The 18,741-nt window shown below is 36.4% G+C and overlaps 1 protein-coding gene across 2 annotated transcripts in view; it reads left to right on the plus strand.

Annotated features, from left to right (window-relative positions):
* The window catches only part of sgms1b (sphingomyelin synthase 1b), a 47,352-nt gene extending 29,969 nt beyond the window's left edge, over positions 1-17,383 (plus strand). Inside the window, exons 1-6 of one of the 2 annotated variants that reach the window (XM_067430095.1) lie at positions 4,190-4,422; positions 5,830-6,632; positions 9,363-9,480; positions 13,275-13,428; positions 15,837-16,003; positions 16,086-17,383. In XM_067430095.1, coding sequence (XP_067286196.1) covers positions 6,019-6,632; positions 9,363-9,480; positions 13,275-13,428; positions 15,837-16,003; positions 16,086-16,259 — 1,227 coding nt within the window. In that variant the 5' untranslated portion in view covers positions 4,190-4,422; positions 5,830-6,018 and the 3' untranslated portion in view covers positions 16,260-17,383. Of the gene's footprint in view, positions 1-4,189; positions 4,423-5,829; positions 6,633-9,362; positions 9,481-13,274; positions 13,429-15,836; positions 16,004-16,085 lie in introns of those variants that run through there. The other variant, XM_067430094.1, reaches the window with a different exon arrangement.
* The last annotated feature ends 1,358 nt before the right edge of the window (positions 17,384-18,741 follow it).

Consider the following 18,741-nt stretch of genomic DNA (forward strand, 5'->3'; position numbering starts at 1 on the left):
TTTAGATCTTTTATACAGGGTTGCATGCAAGGGTGAGAATGTCACAGGAAACCACTGTACACTCTGATATGATTATTGTGCATGTGAGATACTTTGTGTTACTTCACTTTGCTCTGCATTGCAAAATCATTTACACTAACTGGGAATGTTTTGCACTTCTCTTAAAACCAGTCTTCTAGTATGTAATTCTGCAAAATGGGGAAGGTTTCTCATGGCTAAAACTACTTTTGTGTGGTATAGCTTGCAGCCAGCAACAAGTTGTGACAGGAAGGAAGGCCATTGCATGCGTGTAGAAAAAGGACCCCTCCCTTTATTTATTGTGCACACACCCTAAGCAGCTGGTAAACACACAAAGAACTGTGATTGGTCCATTTAAATGTTATTCAAACAATGAATGCCTGTCTAAGTAGCTGTCTAGTTTTTGTCCAAAATACTGTGAATGCCTGTCTAAGTAGCTGTCTAGTTTTGTCCAAAACACTAAGGGTACTCATTAATGTTATTCATATGTGTAAAAAAGTTATTTTTGCATTTTTCTAAATGTGATTTCTGTCTTCCGGTTTGAAAAGCTGATTTGGAGCAACGTCACAAATGCTGACGTCAGCGTGTGCTTTCGGCCCAAGTATGAGCTGCTGGGGACATGCTGACGTCGACCGTTCCGAGCGATTATCTATATATATATATATATATATATATATATATATATATATATATATATATATATATATATATATATATATATATATATATATATATATATATATATATATATATATATATATATATATATATATATGTGTATATATATATATATATGTGTATATATATATATATATGTGTATATATATATATATATGTGTATATATATATATATATGTGTATATATATATATATATATGTGTATATATATATATATATATGTGTATATATATATATATATATGTGTATATATATATATATATATATATGTATATATATATATATATATATATATATATATATGTATATATGTATATATATGTATATATATATACTGTAGTATGCATACAAGATAATTTAGTTGCATGAGACAGTCACTTCTGTCAGGCTCGTCTTCTATCATTATTGTATGTTAGGGAAGTTTTGAAAGCAGCGTGTGTGGAAAAGTCAAGGTGGAAAGTGAGGCGTTATGCTGATAGGAATAACGTAAGGGTGCCGAGCGAGCTGTAACCGGGTGCGTCTGTGGAAGCCTTTGCTACAAAGGCTCGGTAAAGTACAATTAACTTGAGGAATCGCACGCCGAACCTGCAAGCGTTGACTATCTCATTTATGTCAGTGCAAAATAACTGATCTGTAGGCTAATGAACAATATTTTTGATGAAAATATCAATAAGAATCAAAAGCCAATTTTTCGTTTTATTTGTGGTCATAGACATGCACTAAGCAGCATGTGTTCGGGCTCTTAGTGAAACAGTGTGCGTATTTGGATATAGATTTAGCTGCCGAGTGACAGAGTGGATCGTCACGGCAACCCAGCGCGCATCGCTCTGTGCTTCAGATGCGTGGTCGAGACTATGAAGCCTCAAACCTCTTCGCTTTTACCCCGATCTAGAATTATGCTGCCTTCACGTGCCATCAGAAATTTGATAATTACGACTTCTGAAGTCATGATTACGAAATCATTAGCCTAGAAATCTAGACGCACCCTAGTGGCAGCAAATTTAATCTGCCCGCAAGTGTCGTCTAGGAACTCTCAATACCCTTCTGAGCTGTATTCCCCTCACTCTGAACGAGCCAATCACATCGTGTATAGAGTCGGCGGGCGGGGCCATAATGACGATGGCCGAGTTGCGTTTGCGTGCTTCTAGTAAACACAGAAACTGGCGAATGGCGGTCTTTCGAATCAGCTTTGACTGCGACTCTGGAAGACTTGGAGTTAAGCTTTTCTCTGAGAAAAGAACAAAGAACGGCACTGAAGTCATTCTTAAGAAGGGAAGATGTGTTCAGAGTTTAGCTGACCGGATACGGCGAATGTTTAATCTATCAACAAGCTCTGTTTCACCTTCGTTGCTCTGGTTGGTTGTACCGCTATCCTATCGCGTGCAGAGGGAGTTTGAAAGACAACCGTTTATCCCGCCCCTCGGATTGAGCTGTCAATGGTGAGTTTCCAGACCAAACATCTTGATGTGGGTCTGGCTTGTCAGGCTACGAAATCATTGCATTTTTGCAATTATCGTAAATACGAGTTTCCTAGGTAAAAATTGCAACTTAAAATGTGTAATGTGCAATTTTTACCTAACTCGTATTTATCATAATTGCGAGAGCACCTGAAGGCAGCATTACACCTCTATCGCATTTGCTAACATGTTCGTGGGTGGTTCACGTTCTCTTATCACATCGGAGCGTTGTTCATCTTGCCAAACAGTGTGCATATTTGGACAAATATAGTTTAATTATCACATGTTTGCAGAATATTTTGTCATACAGAATAAAATTTATTTTCATTTCTCACTGAATTATGCTGATTTGAAGAGCTGAAAAACTTGCGATCTCTGCACTTAGGCCCTGTCCACATGAAGCCAGCGCTTTCCCAATCCGATCTTTTTTTTTCCTCGTTTCAAGAAATATCTGCGTCCACACGAGATTACCGAAACCGATTAAAAACGATGTAGTTTGTATGCCAGGCCAGTGTGTGGCGCTGCAATTCTGCCACAGAACTAAAAACGGAGAAGAAGAGTTGTGGCTTGGCAGGGGTATATAGCAGTGGTCGGAGGTGAGGAAAAATCTCACAATAAAATAACAATAAATACATTTGCTACTTAACAGTTGTGTTTTATTAATGCCTACACCTACCCCAACCCAAAACATACCCTTACAGGTATGCAGATACGGTCATTAAATGACGTGATATTGATGTGTGCATGCCCAGTGCCCGTAGTTGTATCCCTTAACTCTTTCACCGTGCTGGACGTAGTGTGATGACATCACCGTTTCAGAAAATATACGGATTCGCTGTACACACGAAAACGGAAGATTGACGTTTTCAGATTAATCCACTTTGGGACCCGGTTTCGAAAAATATCGGATGCATGCTTCTAAAATGCCGGATCCGTGTGGACGAAACGCTGATACGGTACAAAATTTATACGTATGCAGCTAAACGCGTCTCCGTGTGGACGGGGCCTTAATGTCTCAGAGCTCTCTCATTCGCTGTACTCATCCCTCATATAATCTCACTGTTGTAAACAATGCCAACGTGAACCAAGAACATGTCTCAGAACCGCTATAACTGCTGCTGTTGGTATTGCTAATCTTAACGCACCTAATGCCACTCCCCTATTTATGCAAACCATTCCCTCTTTCCACACAATACCCATCCCACCTTTTCACAGTCGACCACTCCCCATTTAACAAGCCTTTTCAAATCAAAGGTGTGAAAAAACACTGATGCAGCAGGGGAGTTTCATGACCCTTTAAAGTTTCAATGAAATGGAATTAGCAACCGATCTTTTCTTCCTTTTTTCGATGTGAATTGTGATTTATTAAGAAAAAAATGTTGGATGAGGACTCTCTTCACTTCTATGCATCAGTTTGATTGGTCTTTGAGATGTGGGCGTGGGCGGAGGCAGGGGCGGAGTTTAACTGCACTCAATGATTGGAGAAGACCTGAATACACCAGAGACAAGTCTGTCAATGGAAGGGTCAGTTTTGACATTTTAATTTACCATTGCAAGGTCACATTTTATACAAAAATAAATAAAAACATTTGTGGACAAATTGTTCAAATGAAGATTGAACATACGATATACGTACATGTGATATATATGCGAGTGAAACGGCTCTTGAACAAGATTGTTTTGTATTTTGACTTCACTGCATGAGTTTAAAGCAAAACTCAAAACCTATATTTTTCTTTGGCTTTTAATTGTAAATGATTTGTGCTGTGTCTGGTCTGGTTTGTTCTGTGTAGCACCTTGGCCAACAAGAGTTGAGTTGAGTTCGAATCCTTCCGTATATAATTTATTGCTTAAAATTTACCTCATGGTTTTTCAATTGTTTTTTAGTGTAGGCAAATGAAAAGTTTTCATTCAGTTAGTCTCATTCAGTAAATGCAAGCCAGATGTTGTCCATGATAGATAGCTCCCTTCCCCCTACTGCTGTAATATAAACAGTCCTGCCACACCCGTGGAAACACACTCGAGAGCTCCTGAAATTCCTGCAGTCGGACGATGCATGTGGTCCTGATCAGTGTGTTTCTGCTTTAGCTCTCAGCTGTTCTGAGAACTAAATGTGCTTTTTTTGTAAATACAAGAGGATAAAGTATAGCAGGAGGTTGTAGCAGTTCACGGTTGCTGTGTTGACTACATGGGGTCCAATGTCATGCAGTTTGGGAAAGTTTCTACTCTGACAGTAAATTATGCCGAACTCGAGAGGAAAATGAAACTCGTGAGTACAGTTACAAGTGTTTTTTTAACTCTTGTTTTGCCATATTGGACAGCTCACTGGGCGTTGTTGTATTCTTCTTAATCTTGAATCGTTTTATGCACATGCGATCATGTACAAGTAAAAACGAGTGAAAATGCATTTGACTGAATTTGTCATCCTAAAGATGTGTTCTTAAAAGATTAAAATTAGTTTTGTGCCTAAATATGAATAACATAATGGATATAGTACTGTTTATATACCGGTATATATTTTATTTCGGCATGTATTTTAATTTTATTTGTATATGTATTTCTATTTTAATGCATAAGGTGGAGCAGATAGTGAAGGAAAATCAAGTGTCAGCATGGATGAGAACTTTTTCAGAACTTTTTAAAAGCATCCCAACACCTCATGAATTAGTTGAAGGATTTTTGACAAAACTTAAATAAAATGTAAAATTACTTTTACATTTCTTCATTGATACATATATGTTTAATTCCTAGGTCACCATATATTTCCCATATTTCCATTTGTGTTATTTTATACTTTTAATGGCTTTACTATTATTCTAAAATGTGTAAATTTGTTTTAAATAGAAATAGTATTTGTGTCCAGTTGGGGTGTAACGGTTCAAACGGTTCGGTTTTTATCAGGGTTCTGTCACAGTTTCTATGGTTTGTTATGTGCCATGTTCAGAAAAAAAGGACTACTGTTAAATAAAAATAAAGAAAATTAGAACAAATAATCAAACTACAAGCAACAGCACAAACTGTATAGACCTGCACTTGCTTGCTATCGACACCCGGGTGAGGATGCCATAAATGACTGATCATATTGAGCATACCGTATCCTATTGAACATAGTTTACAAAGGGTTACTGTTTTGTCCATATTTTTTGATCATTGCAGTTATAACACATTGGGAAGCCATAATTCATATACATCAACAGAAAAGTACAATAGCCAAACGCTATTTTCAACAAACATATTACAGATGCGAACAAATCATCGTTGGAGAACGGTACGTTTTTATTTTTTTACGAGAACCGTTACACCCCTAGTGTGCAACATGTGAAATAACATCTGGTAAAGCATTATTTTTTTATTATAAGTAAGATACTATAGTTTTTATTTCGGTTTTAGTTATTTTAGTATATCAAGTTAAACTAAAAAAGAATGAGAAATTTAGCTTTGGTGACCAGCTGAAGTAAGTTTGTTTAATTAATAAATGTAATATGATTTTTATATATTTAAAAAAAAAACGTTTTTTTCAGTTAATTAATTATTTTTGGTTTTAGTTCACTATATTAACCCTTTGTTGAGAAGCGTATAAGAAAATGTGGGGCAAAAGCATGCTGTGAATGTCTGTGTATTTAGATGTTTCAAAAGTGCTTTAAAAATGAATGTCCTTTTGTCCTTTCTGTTACAGGACAGGCGTTTATGAAGGGGTTGTAGGTGTGTGTCATATTTGGATTAAACTTTCTGGAAGTTGTGAGCCAGTCTTCCCCAGAACTCTTCACTTGACCAATGAGCATGGTTGGAGAAGGACTTCGTGCTTCGTAGCAGTGTGTGCCTATGTCGGATTCTCCATTACGTTTCTACAAGCTCAAGGGCTGATATGAATAAAGTAGAGTCGTGGTCAGAGGAGGAGGTCTCGCTCTGGCTGACTGATCAGGGTTTGCAGGAATATTCTGAGCCGTTACGAAACTACGACGGACAAGCTTTATTAAATCTTACCACGGAGGACTTCAAGAGGGCATCCCTCTCCAGGGTCACATCAGATAGTGGTCGTTTGCTCCTGGAAAAGATAGAGACTCTTAAGATTGAGCATCACATCGTTGTCCACAAGAATGGGCATGTCAATGGGCTTATGGTGGTGAATCATAACGGGAAGGCCGGGAGCGCCGGCAAGGCTCAGCGGAATGGCATGGTGAATGGCTTTCACAAGGAACCAGTGCAGATTCCCATACCAGAGCCAGCTTCTCCGCAGTTCCCTCCCGAATGGGGAAAGACCGCCGTGGCTCTTGTCTATGCCTTATGCTGCTTCGTCTTCACCACCATCATTATTTCTGTGGTCCATGAACGTGTGCCTCCTAAGGAGGAAACTCCACCACTCCCTGACAAGTTCTTTGACTTTTTTGACCGGGTGGAGTGGGCTTTCTCTGTATGCGAGATCAACGGAATGATTCTGGTGGTCTTGTGGATTATACAGTGGAGTCTCTTAAAGCACAAGTGAGTTTTCTGTATAGCACACGTCTATATGTGTATCATTTGAGATTCCTTCATGAATGTTGTCATGAAAACCGGATTATATTTCACCCCAAGAATGTTTATTTGGCTTATAAAAATGGTCGAAATCTGAAAATTATCTTTGTTCTTATGACAATTAATATAACATTTTCTCAAAAATTGTATTAAATTATATTTCCTTCACCCCAAATTCAATAGAAATACATAACTTTCATTTTCAGAATTTTCATACTTTGACTATTACAATTAAACACACTTTTCACTTAAAATTACATTACTTTAAGTCTGAACTAAATGTGTAATTAAGTGTAATTTGCTCAAAACAATTATATGAATAATATTTAAATATTTTCGTAACAATCACCATTTTCACTAAAATTATCATTAACTTAATGAAAGTAGGGGTGTCCATGGTTAACCGATTTACCGTTAAAAATTGCGTAACCGAGTAAAACATTTTGCTCGGTTAAGTGGCGTCAATGACGTGCTTTGAATTTAGTTGTAATATATTTTTGCACCACTAGAGACTGCCAGAGCGCTCCTAGACATTTGTAATATCCACAAGAAGAAGTCATGACCAGTTTTCTAACATGAAGCGGGCAAAGAAAAGTACACGTGGGAGCACTTTAAAATTGAGAGTGACGGGGCAAAATGCAAGTATTGCAATGCAATGCTTACCGCATTTTTCAGGCTATAAGTCGCACTGGACTATAAGTCGCATTAGGGCAGAAGCAGAGCGCGAGCCGCGCGCGTTGTGCATAACGGATCAGAAGAAAGAAAGTTTGAAGTGAGAAACTTGTGAGGGACTAGCGAAAAGCAGAGGTTACTTTAACTGTAATGAAGAAAACAAAAAAAGCTAATCGCGGACTGAAAGCAAGATGGCCAGAGCTGAAGGAACGAGTCCACAGATGCTTGGACTCTCTGCCGGGAGAGGCTCAGCCGCACGATTTGAACGCTGTGTGAATCGTTCTCGGCTGCATATTTTACTACACGCCCTTATCATGCAGGCGCCCTCGCGGCCACTTGCATTGCTCTGTGAACTGGAGCGCGCATCTCATCCTAATTTAACGAAACTCAGCGTACGCCTCACAGACATGAAATATATCTTATGAAAGCTTGAAATGTCTTTTAACAATTTAAAATGAAAAGAAATAGGCGACTCTCTGTTTATGTAATCCATGATGTGCATTTCTCTCTATAGGCGCATTCACTACGGAGATGGCGGTCGTCAAATTAATAAGCTAAAAATAATAACCCTGACGCACACTATGGTTAACTGAGTATTAACCGCTAAGGGCCTCGGTTAACGGTTATTGAAAAACTTGAAAACGTGCAGCCCTAAATGAAAGAAAATAGTCATATTATTCTCATACTATTTTCTTTTGATGAGCAGAGTGCAAGGTGCACTATGTAGGATTTATGCAGTAAAATATTTAAAAACCACTAGGCCAGTGTTATATATTTTGTTCAGTTGAGATCTTAAAATATCCCAAATGTTTCTAACTACTTATTAATTTTGAGAAAATTGCTATTTTAACAAAGCAACCAGAACGTCTGAGGGAGTCGTCTGTCAATTTCGTCATATCTGCGTTACTCTCGCTTTCCGGTTTTATTCTGAAACGCTTTACTCGCTTTACTCTTAGCAGTGTGAACAAGTGTATGGCAGCTGCTGAGCGAACACACAGAGTAACGTCATAACATCATTTTAAACACACTTAAATATATCTGATATGATAAACAGAGCTGCGTTACCTCATACTCATGACCGGAAAAGCTGAAATGGCCGTCACAATCAAAGTCCCGTTGCTCGCGAGCCGTGTGTTCGGCAACAATCGCTCCAGCAGCTGTGCTCAGCTCCACAACTCTCGGTCCTGCTCTGCTTCATACTATAGTAACGCTAATAACCGCATCCATCAACATGATTTCGGAGCTCAAACTTGCCGTCATCAAACTACACCTTTGTTTTGAATAGGCGCCCTCTAGTGGACGGAAAAGTTACATAGTGTATCTTTAAGCAAAACAATTATTTGTATATTTTGTTCTGATTGCTGTAATATGAAGCATATTTTTCACACAAATTCTCATCAATGTCTAATCCGTCAAAATGTCGAATTATTTAAAGGGGTGGTAAAACACGATTTCACTTTTCTAACTTTAGCTAGTGTGTAATGTTGCTGTTTGAGCATAAACAACATCTGCAAATTTACAACGTTCAAAGTTTAAAGCAAAGGGAGATATTTGCTTTAAAGAAATCAATTTAAGGACTACGGCAAATGGCCGGTAGGGAACTACAGACATTCCTCCAGGGTTGCTGACATCACTAACCCCAATATTTACATAAACCCCTGCTCCGAGAATATTAAATAAGGGGGGCAAGGCCATTTTTTATTGCTGTGGAGAAGAGTAGGCTGGAGTGCACTGGGCGGTTAGCGAATCAGAACACAGCTGGGCCAGCTAACCAATCGGAGCCCATTTGTATATTTTTGAGGAGCCGACTTTATAGAACCAAGAAACCATCAGACTGTTTTTACAATGAGAGACAGAGCAGTGTAGAATAAAGGTCAAATGTATGAACAATAATGCAATTTTAATATGTTACAGTGCACTACACAAACACAATCCAGCCCTTGAATGTGTTTTACCACCCCTTTAAATGATCTGTAAAGCAAATTTCTGTAGTTCACTCATATGAACCATATCTTCCTTCCACAGATCAATTGTTGGTCGACGCTTCTTTTTTATAGTAGGGACGCTCTACCTCTACAGGTGCATCACCATGTACATTACTACTCTTCCGGTGCCTGGCATGCACTTCAAATGTTCTCCAAAGGTAAAAACTAAAATATCCTTTTCTTCACTCTTCACTTTTCTTTTAAACGTAGTTGCATCATAATCAGCAATAACTTGTTAGACAGGCATGTTGGCCAGAGTAGTTTCCCCAGAACATTAAACCCCAATTTAAGCCATTTTTCAGTGAATATCATAACATAGTATAAGAACAACTGTACACAAACTAGAGAACATTAGAAAAAAAACTATAAAGTGTATGTGTGCTTTCTTTGCTACAGTGAATAGTGATGTGCTTTTTATTGATGGGTTATAAGCAGCTTATGGGGAAAAATGTATCCAGTGAATATTCTTGATGAGTTTTGTGTCAATTTTTGTCCAGTTACAAGAGTAAAAAACATATCTAATTTTCCTAGCTCTTGTAATGATCAATATTGTGCTTGTATTATCTTCACTTGCATGTTTTTGTATGTTCGATCTTACAATTTTATTCCAGAACCTTTTCAGCTCATTTTATGTAACGGGATGAGTCAGGCGACCATCTATGTTTTGAAGTGCTGATGTAAAGAATTTGTGACTGTTCTATAAATGTCCTCAGAGCAGAGGTCACAGAGACATATTTCACATTGAAGGGAGAAACCGTTCATGGAAAATGTGCTATTTTCATCTGTTTTTCTTTTAATATGCTCTGGCAACCCATTTATATTGAGGAAGACACGGGGGAATAAAGCGATGGAAATATGTTGATAGGATTTTTGGTACTTAAAGGGTTAGTTCACCCAAAAATGAAATTTATGTCATTAACTCCTCACCCTAATGTTGTTCCACACTCGTAAGATCTTCGGAACACCGTTTAAGATATTTTATATTTAGTCTGAGAGCGTATCTAAGTGTATGCACACTATACTGTCCATGTCCAGAAAGCTAATAAAAACATCATCAAAGTAGTCCATATGAGACATCAGTTAGTTCATTAGAATCTCTTGGTCCAAAAATAACAACAACTACGACTTTATTCAGCATGGTCTTCTCTTCCGTGTTTGTTTTCAATCCGCAAACAAAGATTTGAATGGTTATTGAAGCGCAAGTAGAAGCAAAAGAGAATTTAATATAGTATTCGTGAACAATGTTCTCTAGCCTGCATGCGTGCATGGCCGCGCACAAAGAATAAAATGCTGTGCAGACGACAGATGTGCAATGAGGGGAGAAATCCATTTGATGATTGTGGTTTAAATGAGAAATAATTGCAGCGCTCTGTTCAACCGCTATAGAGTTAGTTTTGATATAGTGTTAGAACCGGTGAATGCAGTTTACATGCTTCATAGAGAGAATGATGTCACGTGTGAGGTGAGCGGCATCGAGTCATGTTTGCTGTCCAAATAGCTCAATATGAGAAGTCATGTGAAACACAAAGACAATGCAACACAAAGGTAATGTCAAATAATGCGTCATCATGTTTTAAAGAAGAATGGCTTAAGTTTGGTGGAAATAACAACTGATAGAAACGGCATGATAACAAAACAGACATTTACAGTTCCCACCACAAGTTTATCGTGCAAACTCAAAACACCTCAGTAACATGGCAGTTTAAATAGATGTGTGTTTGGGTGTGTGTGTGTGTCTGTGGTTTGGCTTTCTGAGGTGTTTAGATAACTATTAAAGAGTCCACATGTTCTCTTGAACATACTATTAGATCTATTTATTTACTTCCTTTTTTTTCTTTCTTGTTTTTTTCTTCTTCTTTTTTTTTACAAATTGAAGCATATATAATATATCAGTTTAAATACTTCAGTTAGTTTTTATATTATATATTAAATGCTGTTATAATTATATTATATTGCAAACATAATTGATCTCACAAGAGGATTGTTTAGGGATCCTTGCCATAAAAAAATAAAAATAAAACGTATAGAAAATCTATGAAATTCATAAACAATAAACAAAATTTAAGTTTGATGGTTTAACCCCTTAACTGTCACCTGCCCGTATACGGGCATTCTACATTTACTCCACTATATTAGTATTAATTCCTAATGTAATCATGACAAACTATATATTGTTGGAAAGCTCTAACACTCTTGAAGAGATATGTGTCCGCTGTTTTATGATAAAAATTACATGATGACAGTAAAATAGTAATTTATGACGAGAGTGCCCCTCAAAAAAAAAAAATCTAAATCATAACAGCAGTTGTAACCTTTAACTACTTTATAATGAAAATCTTTTCTTATCTTGACAAAACACATATCATTTGAAAGGTCTGAGTCTCAATGTTCCATATTTGGTGACTGTTTTATGATGGAAGTGATATTTGGACAGAAATTTACAGGAAATACGTCAAATAAACAATCAATGAAAAACTGAATGACACCTGTGGCTATTTTTGGTATAGCGCCTAAACAAAATTACTTTGTTTTGTGGACTTCAATTTTTGTGATATCAACTTCAAATTTGGAACACAATTTGGTTAGACATAAGGCTTTGATTTCATAGTAAATTTAGAGTAAAACATTTTTTTGTAAAGTATTTATTTTATATAAAATAAAAATATTTAGTACTGTATTTTTCATTTTCAATAAATGTAAACTTCCATAACTTTTCTATTTATACATTAAAAGGTGCTGCCTGTCACCCAATGAAAACAATCTCCGTGTAACTGCTTAATTTTGTTTGTATTATTTTATATGATTATAAAAATTTAACTGTTTTGGGTGAGATTTTTAATAGCATTTCTATTTCAAGACAATTAGAATCATTGTATATAAAAATGTTTAATAAAATGTGCTTAAGTGACTTCTGAATAACTGCTTTAAAAAGAAAATAATAATATATCACTAAGTTATACCAAGGGTGAAACAAAATGGAAATAGCTTTATAAGTTATAACTGCATGATGAAACCACTTTTTGTGTTTTTGCTCAGGTGACCAAAATGTCCGCCGAATAGAGAAAAGTTTTGCTCGGGGAGAAAATAAATTAGGAAACATTGTTTTTGCGCTATACGAGAAAACGAATAATGTGTGAGAAAGCGAGAAAGCGAAACTCACAGAAAGCGAGTATGAATAATGTGTGAGAAGTACTAATGCTAAAGGTGAACCATTTTATTTTTATTTAAAAAAATTATATATTGTGAAATTTATTGAATCCAATTAGGAATCCAATTTGACCATAATCAGTTGATCAATTAAAAAATGCAACATTTTACTTATAATTATTACATCATCATTGTTATTATTTAAAGTGCAGCCGCAGAAACTTTTGGAGCATTTTGAAATAAGTGTTTTATTTTCTTCAGAAATTAAAGCGGAACTGTTTCCCCCACTCGCGGGCCTCTTTCTGTACTATGTGAATCTTAAAGCACAGACTGCACTCACTGGAAAATTTAGCAATATTATTGTGAAACGATTGTTTACGGTGCATCTGCTCTAGTGTTGCTATGCTCTCAGGCCACTGATGATCATTTTGCAACTGTGTGTGTGTGACTCAGTGTGGCGGATGGGAGGCTGTGAACATGCACTAGCTGCACATGGCAGGAAATCCACACCACAGGACATGCAGGAAACCTTTATTATCAAGCCCAGCAACTTGTTCACTCTTGTTATAACCTGCTTTCCTGTTGAAGGCATTTGCTGAAATAAAGCCTAAACATAAAGGGCAAGAACCTCGCTTTCTAGGAGCTGGCTGTTGCTTTTATGTTTTGTCTCAAAGGGATTATTTGTTGTTTTATGCTCTTGACCTGAACATATGCTTAACAGATTGGGTCAAGCAGTGAATGGAAACGGATTAAGGAATGATGGGAGAATAACATGATGCTGATGTTTGTTTGTTGTTTCTGGCAGCTGTATGGTGACTGGGAGTCTCGGATGCGGCGGGTGATGAAACTCATTGCAGGAGGGGGTCTGACCATCACAGGCTCCCATAACTTGTGTGGCGACTACTTGTACAGTGGTCACACGGTCATGCTCACCCTCACTTATCTCTTCATGAAGGAGTGTGAGTAAATGATTTGGGACAACGCCGCCCTCTAATGGACTGTTTAATACAGTTGTACGAATTGTTTTTTTTTAAAGAAATGTAGGAATGGTACATTAGATAACAATAAAAAATAATTTTTCAATTGGAGTATCTTTCAACCCCTATAATGCATTCAAAATAAGCACACACTTTTTGCACTTTTGAAAGATCTGTTTGGATCAAGTGGAGCTTATAAATCAAGTGTAACTTAATATTTGTCAATTATAACTATATTACATCTGATTAAATTATTGAATGCATAGCAATTTCAAAGTTATGTACGTATCACCATGTTATTACTACGTTTATACCCTTTTTATTACTAAAACATTCTTTGAAAGTTACATTTTTATGAGATTTTTCAACACTCATGAGAAATTTAGTTTGAATATATATTTTCCATGAAATTTAAAGGAACACTCCACCGTTTTTTGAAATAGGACTTATATTGGCAACAAAAAAAGGGGGGGCCTCAGGTTTCTATGCCTATATTAGAGATGCTAATGCACCTAATTTAATTGGTCATAAAATGTCTTGGGAAAGAGATTTAGGAGGGATGTTCAAGGAAGAAACATGGAATCAGGTTATATTAAAATGGCATAAAAATGTTTGTGAAACCCAATCCCAGTTGATCAATTATAAAATTCTTAACAGATGCTATTGGACTCCAAGCAGATTGGCTAGACTTAATCTAAGGGATACTGCACTATGCTGGCGGTGTAACAAAGATACAGGAACTATGGTTCATATGTTATATGAATGTGACATGGTAGAGGAAATGTGAGAGAAAGTTGTGCAATTTGTTAATAATATTTTCAACTTGTCATAGTGTAAAAACCCTGCCTTGTGTATGTTGGGTATTATACCGGAGGATATAAATATATCTCGACAATAGTGCCGCTTAGCTATGGCTTCTGGGTGTAGAATAATTCTGAGACATTGAAAGTCAGTCACTCCTTCCTCATATGACGAATGGATGGAACATATGTCCAATATTGCTAGTTATGAGCGTGTGATATTTAGACATCATGGTTTGTTTATGAAAATGTGGGCTCCCTTTCTTTCCCTAAATGAGAATGTATTATAAAAAGAGGATGAACCTCTCCCAGATATGACCTTTACCTCAGTGTTGTAACATACTATTCCTGTAAAGTCTAAACACGGTTTATTTAATCTCTCCACTGTAACCTAACTTTTTACTGATCTGAGTACTTGTTATTTACTTTCCTGTTATATGTGCTATTTTGTATTGTGTATTATTATTATTATTATTTTTTTTTTGTGGGATTATATTATTTTGGGATAAAATTTAAAACATGTCGCTGTTAACACTTAATTTCTGACTTATGTTCATTTTCAAAAAAAAAGAAATAGGACTTATTTAACTTCTTTCCTAGATTTAGATATGTGGGGAAATGTATTTTTGTCTCAGCGCATGCATTGTTTTAGTTTGGCAGGATCGCCACTAGCTTAGCTTAGCATAATGAATGGAATCCTATGTTGCCAGCTAGCATGTTCTGAGAAAAAGTCATCCAAAAAAAAAAACTAAACACCCAACTAATTACTTCTTGTGGCCTGTGTATTCACGAGAACAAATAGTGAAGCAGATTAAGACAAGGCGATTTCCTAGGCAGATTTCCAGGCGCAGAGATATCACGGCTCTCATCCTCACATCCTCTGGCTGTTGAGCAATCTCAGTGTTGTGTGTCTCAGTGAGCAATCTCATATCATCAATCTCTCTCTCTCTCTCTCTCTCTCTCTCTCTCTCTCTCTCTCTCTCTCTCTCTCTCTCTCTCTCTCTCTCTCTCTCTCTCTCTCTCTCTCTCTCTCTCTCTCTCTCTCTCTCTCTCTCTCTCTCTCTCTATATATATATATATATATATATATATATATATATATATATATATATATATATATAATTATTATTTTTTTGGATCACTTTTACTCAGGACATGCTAGCTGGCAACATAGGATTCCATTCATTATGCTAAGCTAAGCTAGTGGCGATCCTGCCAAACTAAAACAATGCATGCGCTGAGACAAAAATGCATTTCCCCACATATCTTGTAGGAGAGAAGTTGAATAAGCCCGATTTCTAAAAACGGTGGAGTGTTCCTTTAACAGAACATATAATCTGAATATTAACTTTTAATTCCATTGAAATCAACACAATTCCTTTGAACTCCTGACTGCTCTTTTTTTTTTTTTAAATGGACCCAAATGCATGATTAATTCAACATATTTAAAATATAGACAAAAAAAGTTACATTATGGTTGTCAATGACACAAGTTGATAGTCCATGTGATGACTTCCCCTTTGCTTATTTAATTCTTCACTTTACTAAAGGACATAAATCATTTTAATTTAATTTTCTTGCACCTCACAGATTCTCCTCGAAGGTTCTGGTGGTACCATTGGGGCTGCTGGGCTTTGTGTGCAATAGGAGTATTCTGCATCCTCCTTGCTCATGACCACTACACGATTGATGTTGTTGTGGCCTACTTCATCACCACACGTCTCTTCTGGTGGTATCATACCATGGCTAACCAACAAGTACGTCTGTCTGTTTCGATGTCAGTTTCTATTCAGAGCCCTATATTGTATTTTAACCTTTAACCATCTGCATCCGTATTAGGTGCTCAAAGAGACATCTCAGACCAACTTTTTCACCCATGTGTGGTGGTACAGATTTTTCCAGTACCTGGAAATCAACGTTCCTGCCGTCGTCCCCCGTCACTACCAGAAGCCTTTCTCGTGGCGATCGCTGCAGTGGGGTCACGTGAAGTACACACGGATAGATTCAGACTGACTAAGTTGGCGTCCAAAACATGTGCCCAAAGTGCCGGAACAAGCCTGACATTGTTGCTAATCCCTTTAACTGACAGGCTAGCCATCCAAACTTCTCATTTCTATGTGACGTCCTCACAGGATTGATTTTTGGATGCAAAACTTATCACGTTTGGGGCTGAGAACAATAGAGTAACCATGGTCAGTGATATGCAAGCAAGTTGGCGTGCGATGGCCTGTAATATCATCCTACATCAATAAAAAAATCATTAAAAAAACGAGCCAGCAAGCTAAAGAGTAGTTATTTATATTTTTCAAAATAACTTGACAGTGTCTCCAAGTACCTTTGCCCCTGTTTACAGGCACTCAGCCGTCTTCTTAAGATATTTTTGTTAACTCAAATAAGCAATTTATTGACACATTAAATATTGCAAATCTGAGCAACATAAAATCAGTTTTGTACAGCCTTACATTTTCTAGTTGTCTGCTATACAACATGTGCTTTAAGAGAAGGTTTATATGAATATAATTTGTATTTTTGAACTAATTCTTTGTTGTTTTGTTTTTTACTTCGAGCTACAGATGATGTATATTGTTTGGTTAATCTAATGCTCCTCAGTGCCTTAATAGTTTAGAGGGAACTGTGTTCTGTCAGTCATCTATAATATTGTATTTATGTTCATTCAAAGACAATTTCAGTGTTTTGGACTATATTCAGGGTGGTCGTGCCATAACCGCCCTTTGCGAACCACATATGCTTGAAACAGAACTCACCTTGTTCGACCGAATGTAACAGTCCTGCTCGTTTTGAATGATTATTTCCATGACAATGTCAGCTAAGCTAATTTCGTTGTCTATAACATTTCTCTGATGTTGTTTTCGGAATGTATTTATTAATGTCTTTGTTGTTTCCATCTGGAATCATATTTTGTCAGACAGCTGGTGCTTTATGGCTCTCTTACTGAACTCCAGGTGTCTGGAGGTTGTTCTGGGTTTGAATGACAAGAATGACCCATCCTTTCACAAGCCAGAACAGATGTTCTGTCCCAATTCAACAAGCTGCTATATTGTGATGTAAAAGTAGGAGGTGTTCGTCCATTGGCAAACAAATAAATTACAACTATTAGCACAAAACTGCTTTGCATTATTATTTATTTTGTAGTAAAAACGTGTGAATATACAAACCCGATTCAAAAAAAGTCGGGACACTGTACAAACTGTGAATAAAAACAGAATGCAATGATGTGGAAGTTTCAAATTTCAATATTTTATTCAGAATACAACATAGATGACTGTTGTAGATGACAACATAGATGACATTAAACTGAGAAAATGTATAATTTTAAAAGAAAAATAAGTTGATTTTAAATTTCATGGCATTAACACATCTCAAAAAAGTTGGGACAAGGCCATGTTTGTATGGCATCCTCTCTTCTTTTTACAAGTCTGCAAACTTCTGGGGACTGAGGAGACAAGTTGCTCAAGTTTAGGAATAGGAATGTTGACCCATTCTTGTCTAATACAGGCTTCTAGGTCAAACACAGTATTAGTGTGGTGTTCCTAATAATCCTTTAGGTGAGTGTACCTTTCAGCATTGATGGTGCCTTTCCAGATGTGTAAGCTGCCCATGCCACACACACTCATGCAACCCCATACCAACAGCAGGCTTCTGAACTGAGGATCCCAAAGATCCCGGGCATCCAGTATGATTTTCCAGCCTTGACCCTTATTTTGTAGTAAAGACTGAATATATAGATTATATAGATAGCTGATTATATTGTAACTTTTTTACCGCATGTATACCACTAAATTTGTTATATATATATATATATATATATATATTTTTTTTTTTTTTTGCTCCTAAATTAATACATTAAATGTTTTGTTTTGTACTGTTTATCAATAACTGAAAATTCATTCTGTAGTTAAAATAAACGTCTTGATGGTCTTTGGTATCTCAAAAGTTATGCAACTAATCTAATCTAATCAGAGTTTGGTTTCACACTGTCAACATTAAATACGGCTATAAACGGGGGACAGAATACCACCTTTGTCCTTGTGCTATACACTATAAGTGTGCATTTTTTCCACACTTGATTCAGTTGTTTCTTCTGTCCACAATCTACACCATTAACTGAGTTTGAACCCAGAGGAACACATGTAAGTATACTATAGTTTTCCGCATATTATGTATAATTATTTGATAATGTAAAATGCTTGTACTAAAATGTTGCTGGTATCAAATTGGTTGCGTGTGTGTATTAATTAAACTGCACTACTATTTTCAACATTGATAACAAGAAATTACACATGAGAACCAAATCTGCATATGATCATCTGCAAATGATTTCTGAAGGATCATGCTGTTACACTGAAGAAAACTTAGCCATCACAAATTAATGACATTGTATTAAAATTGAAGACCGTTATATTAAATGGTATTTAATATAATACATAAAATAAACATTACATCGCTTATTATATTTTTGATTACAAAAATGCAG

Source organism: Pseudorasbora parva, chromosome 21 (assembly GCF_024679245.1).
Source record: "Pseudorasbora parva isolate DD20220531a chromosome 21, ASM2467924v1, whole genome shotgun sequence".
NCBI classification, from domain to species: domain Eukaryota; kingdom Metazoa; phylum Chordata; class Actinopteri; order Cypriniformes; family Gobionidae; genus Pseudorasbora; species Pseudorasbora parva.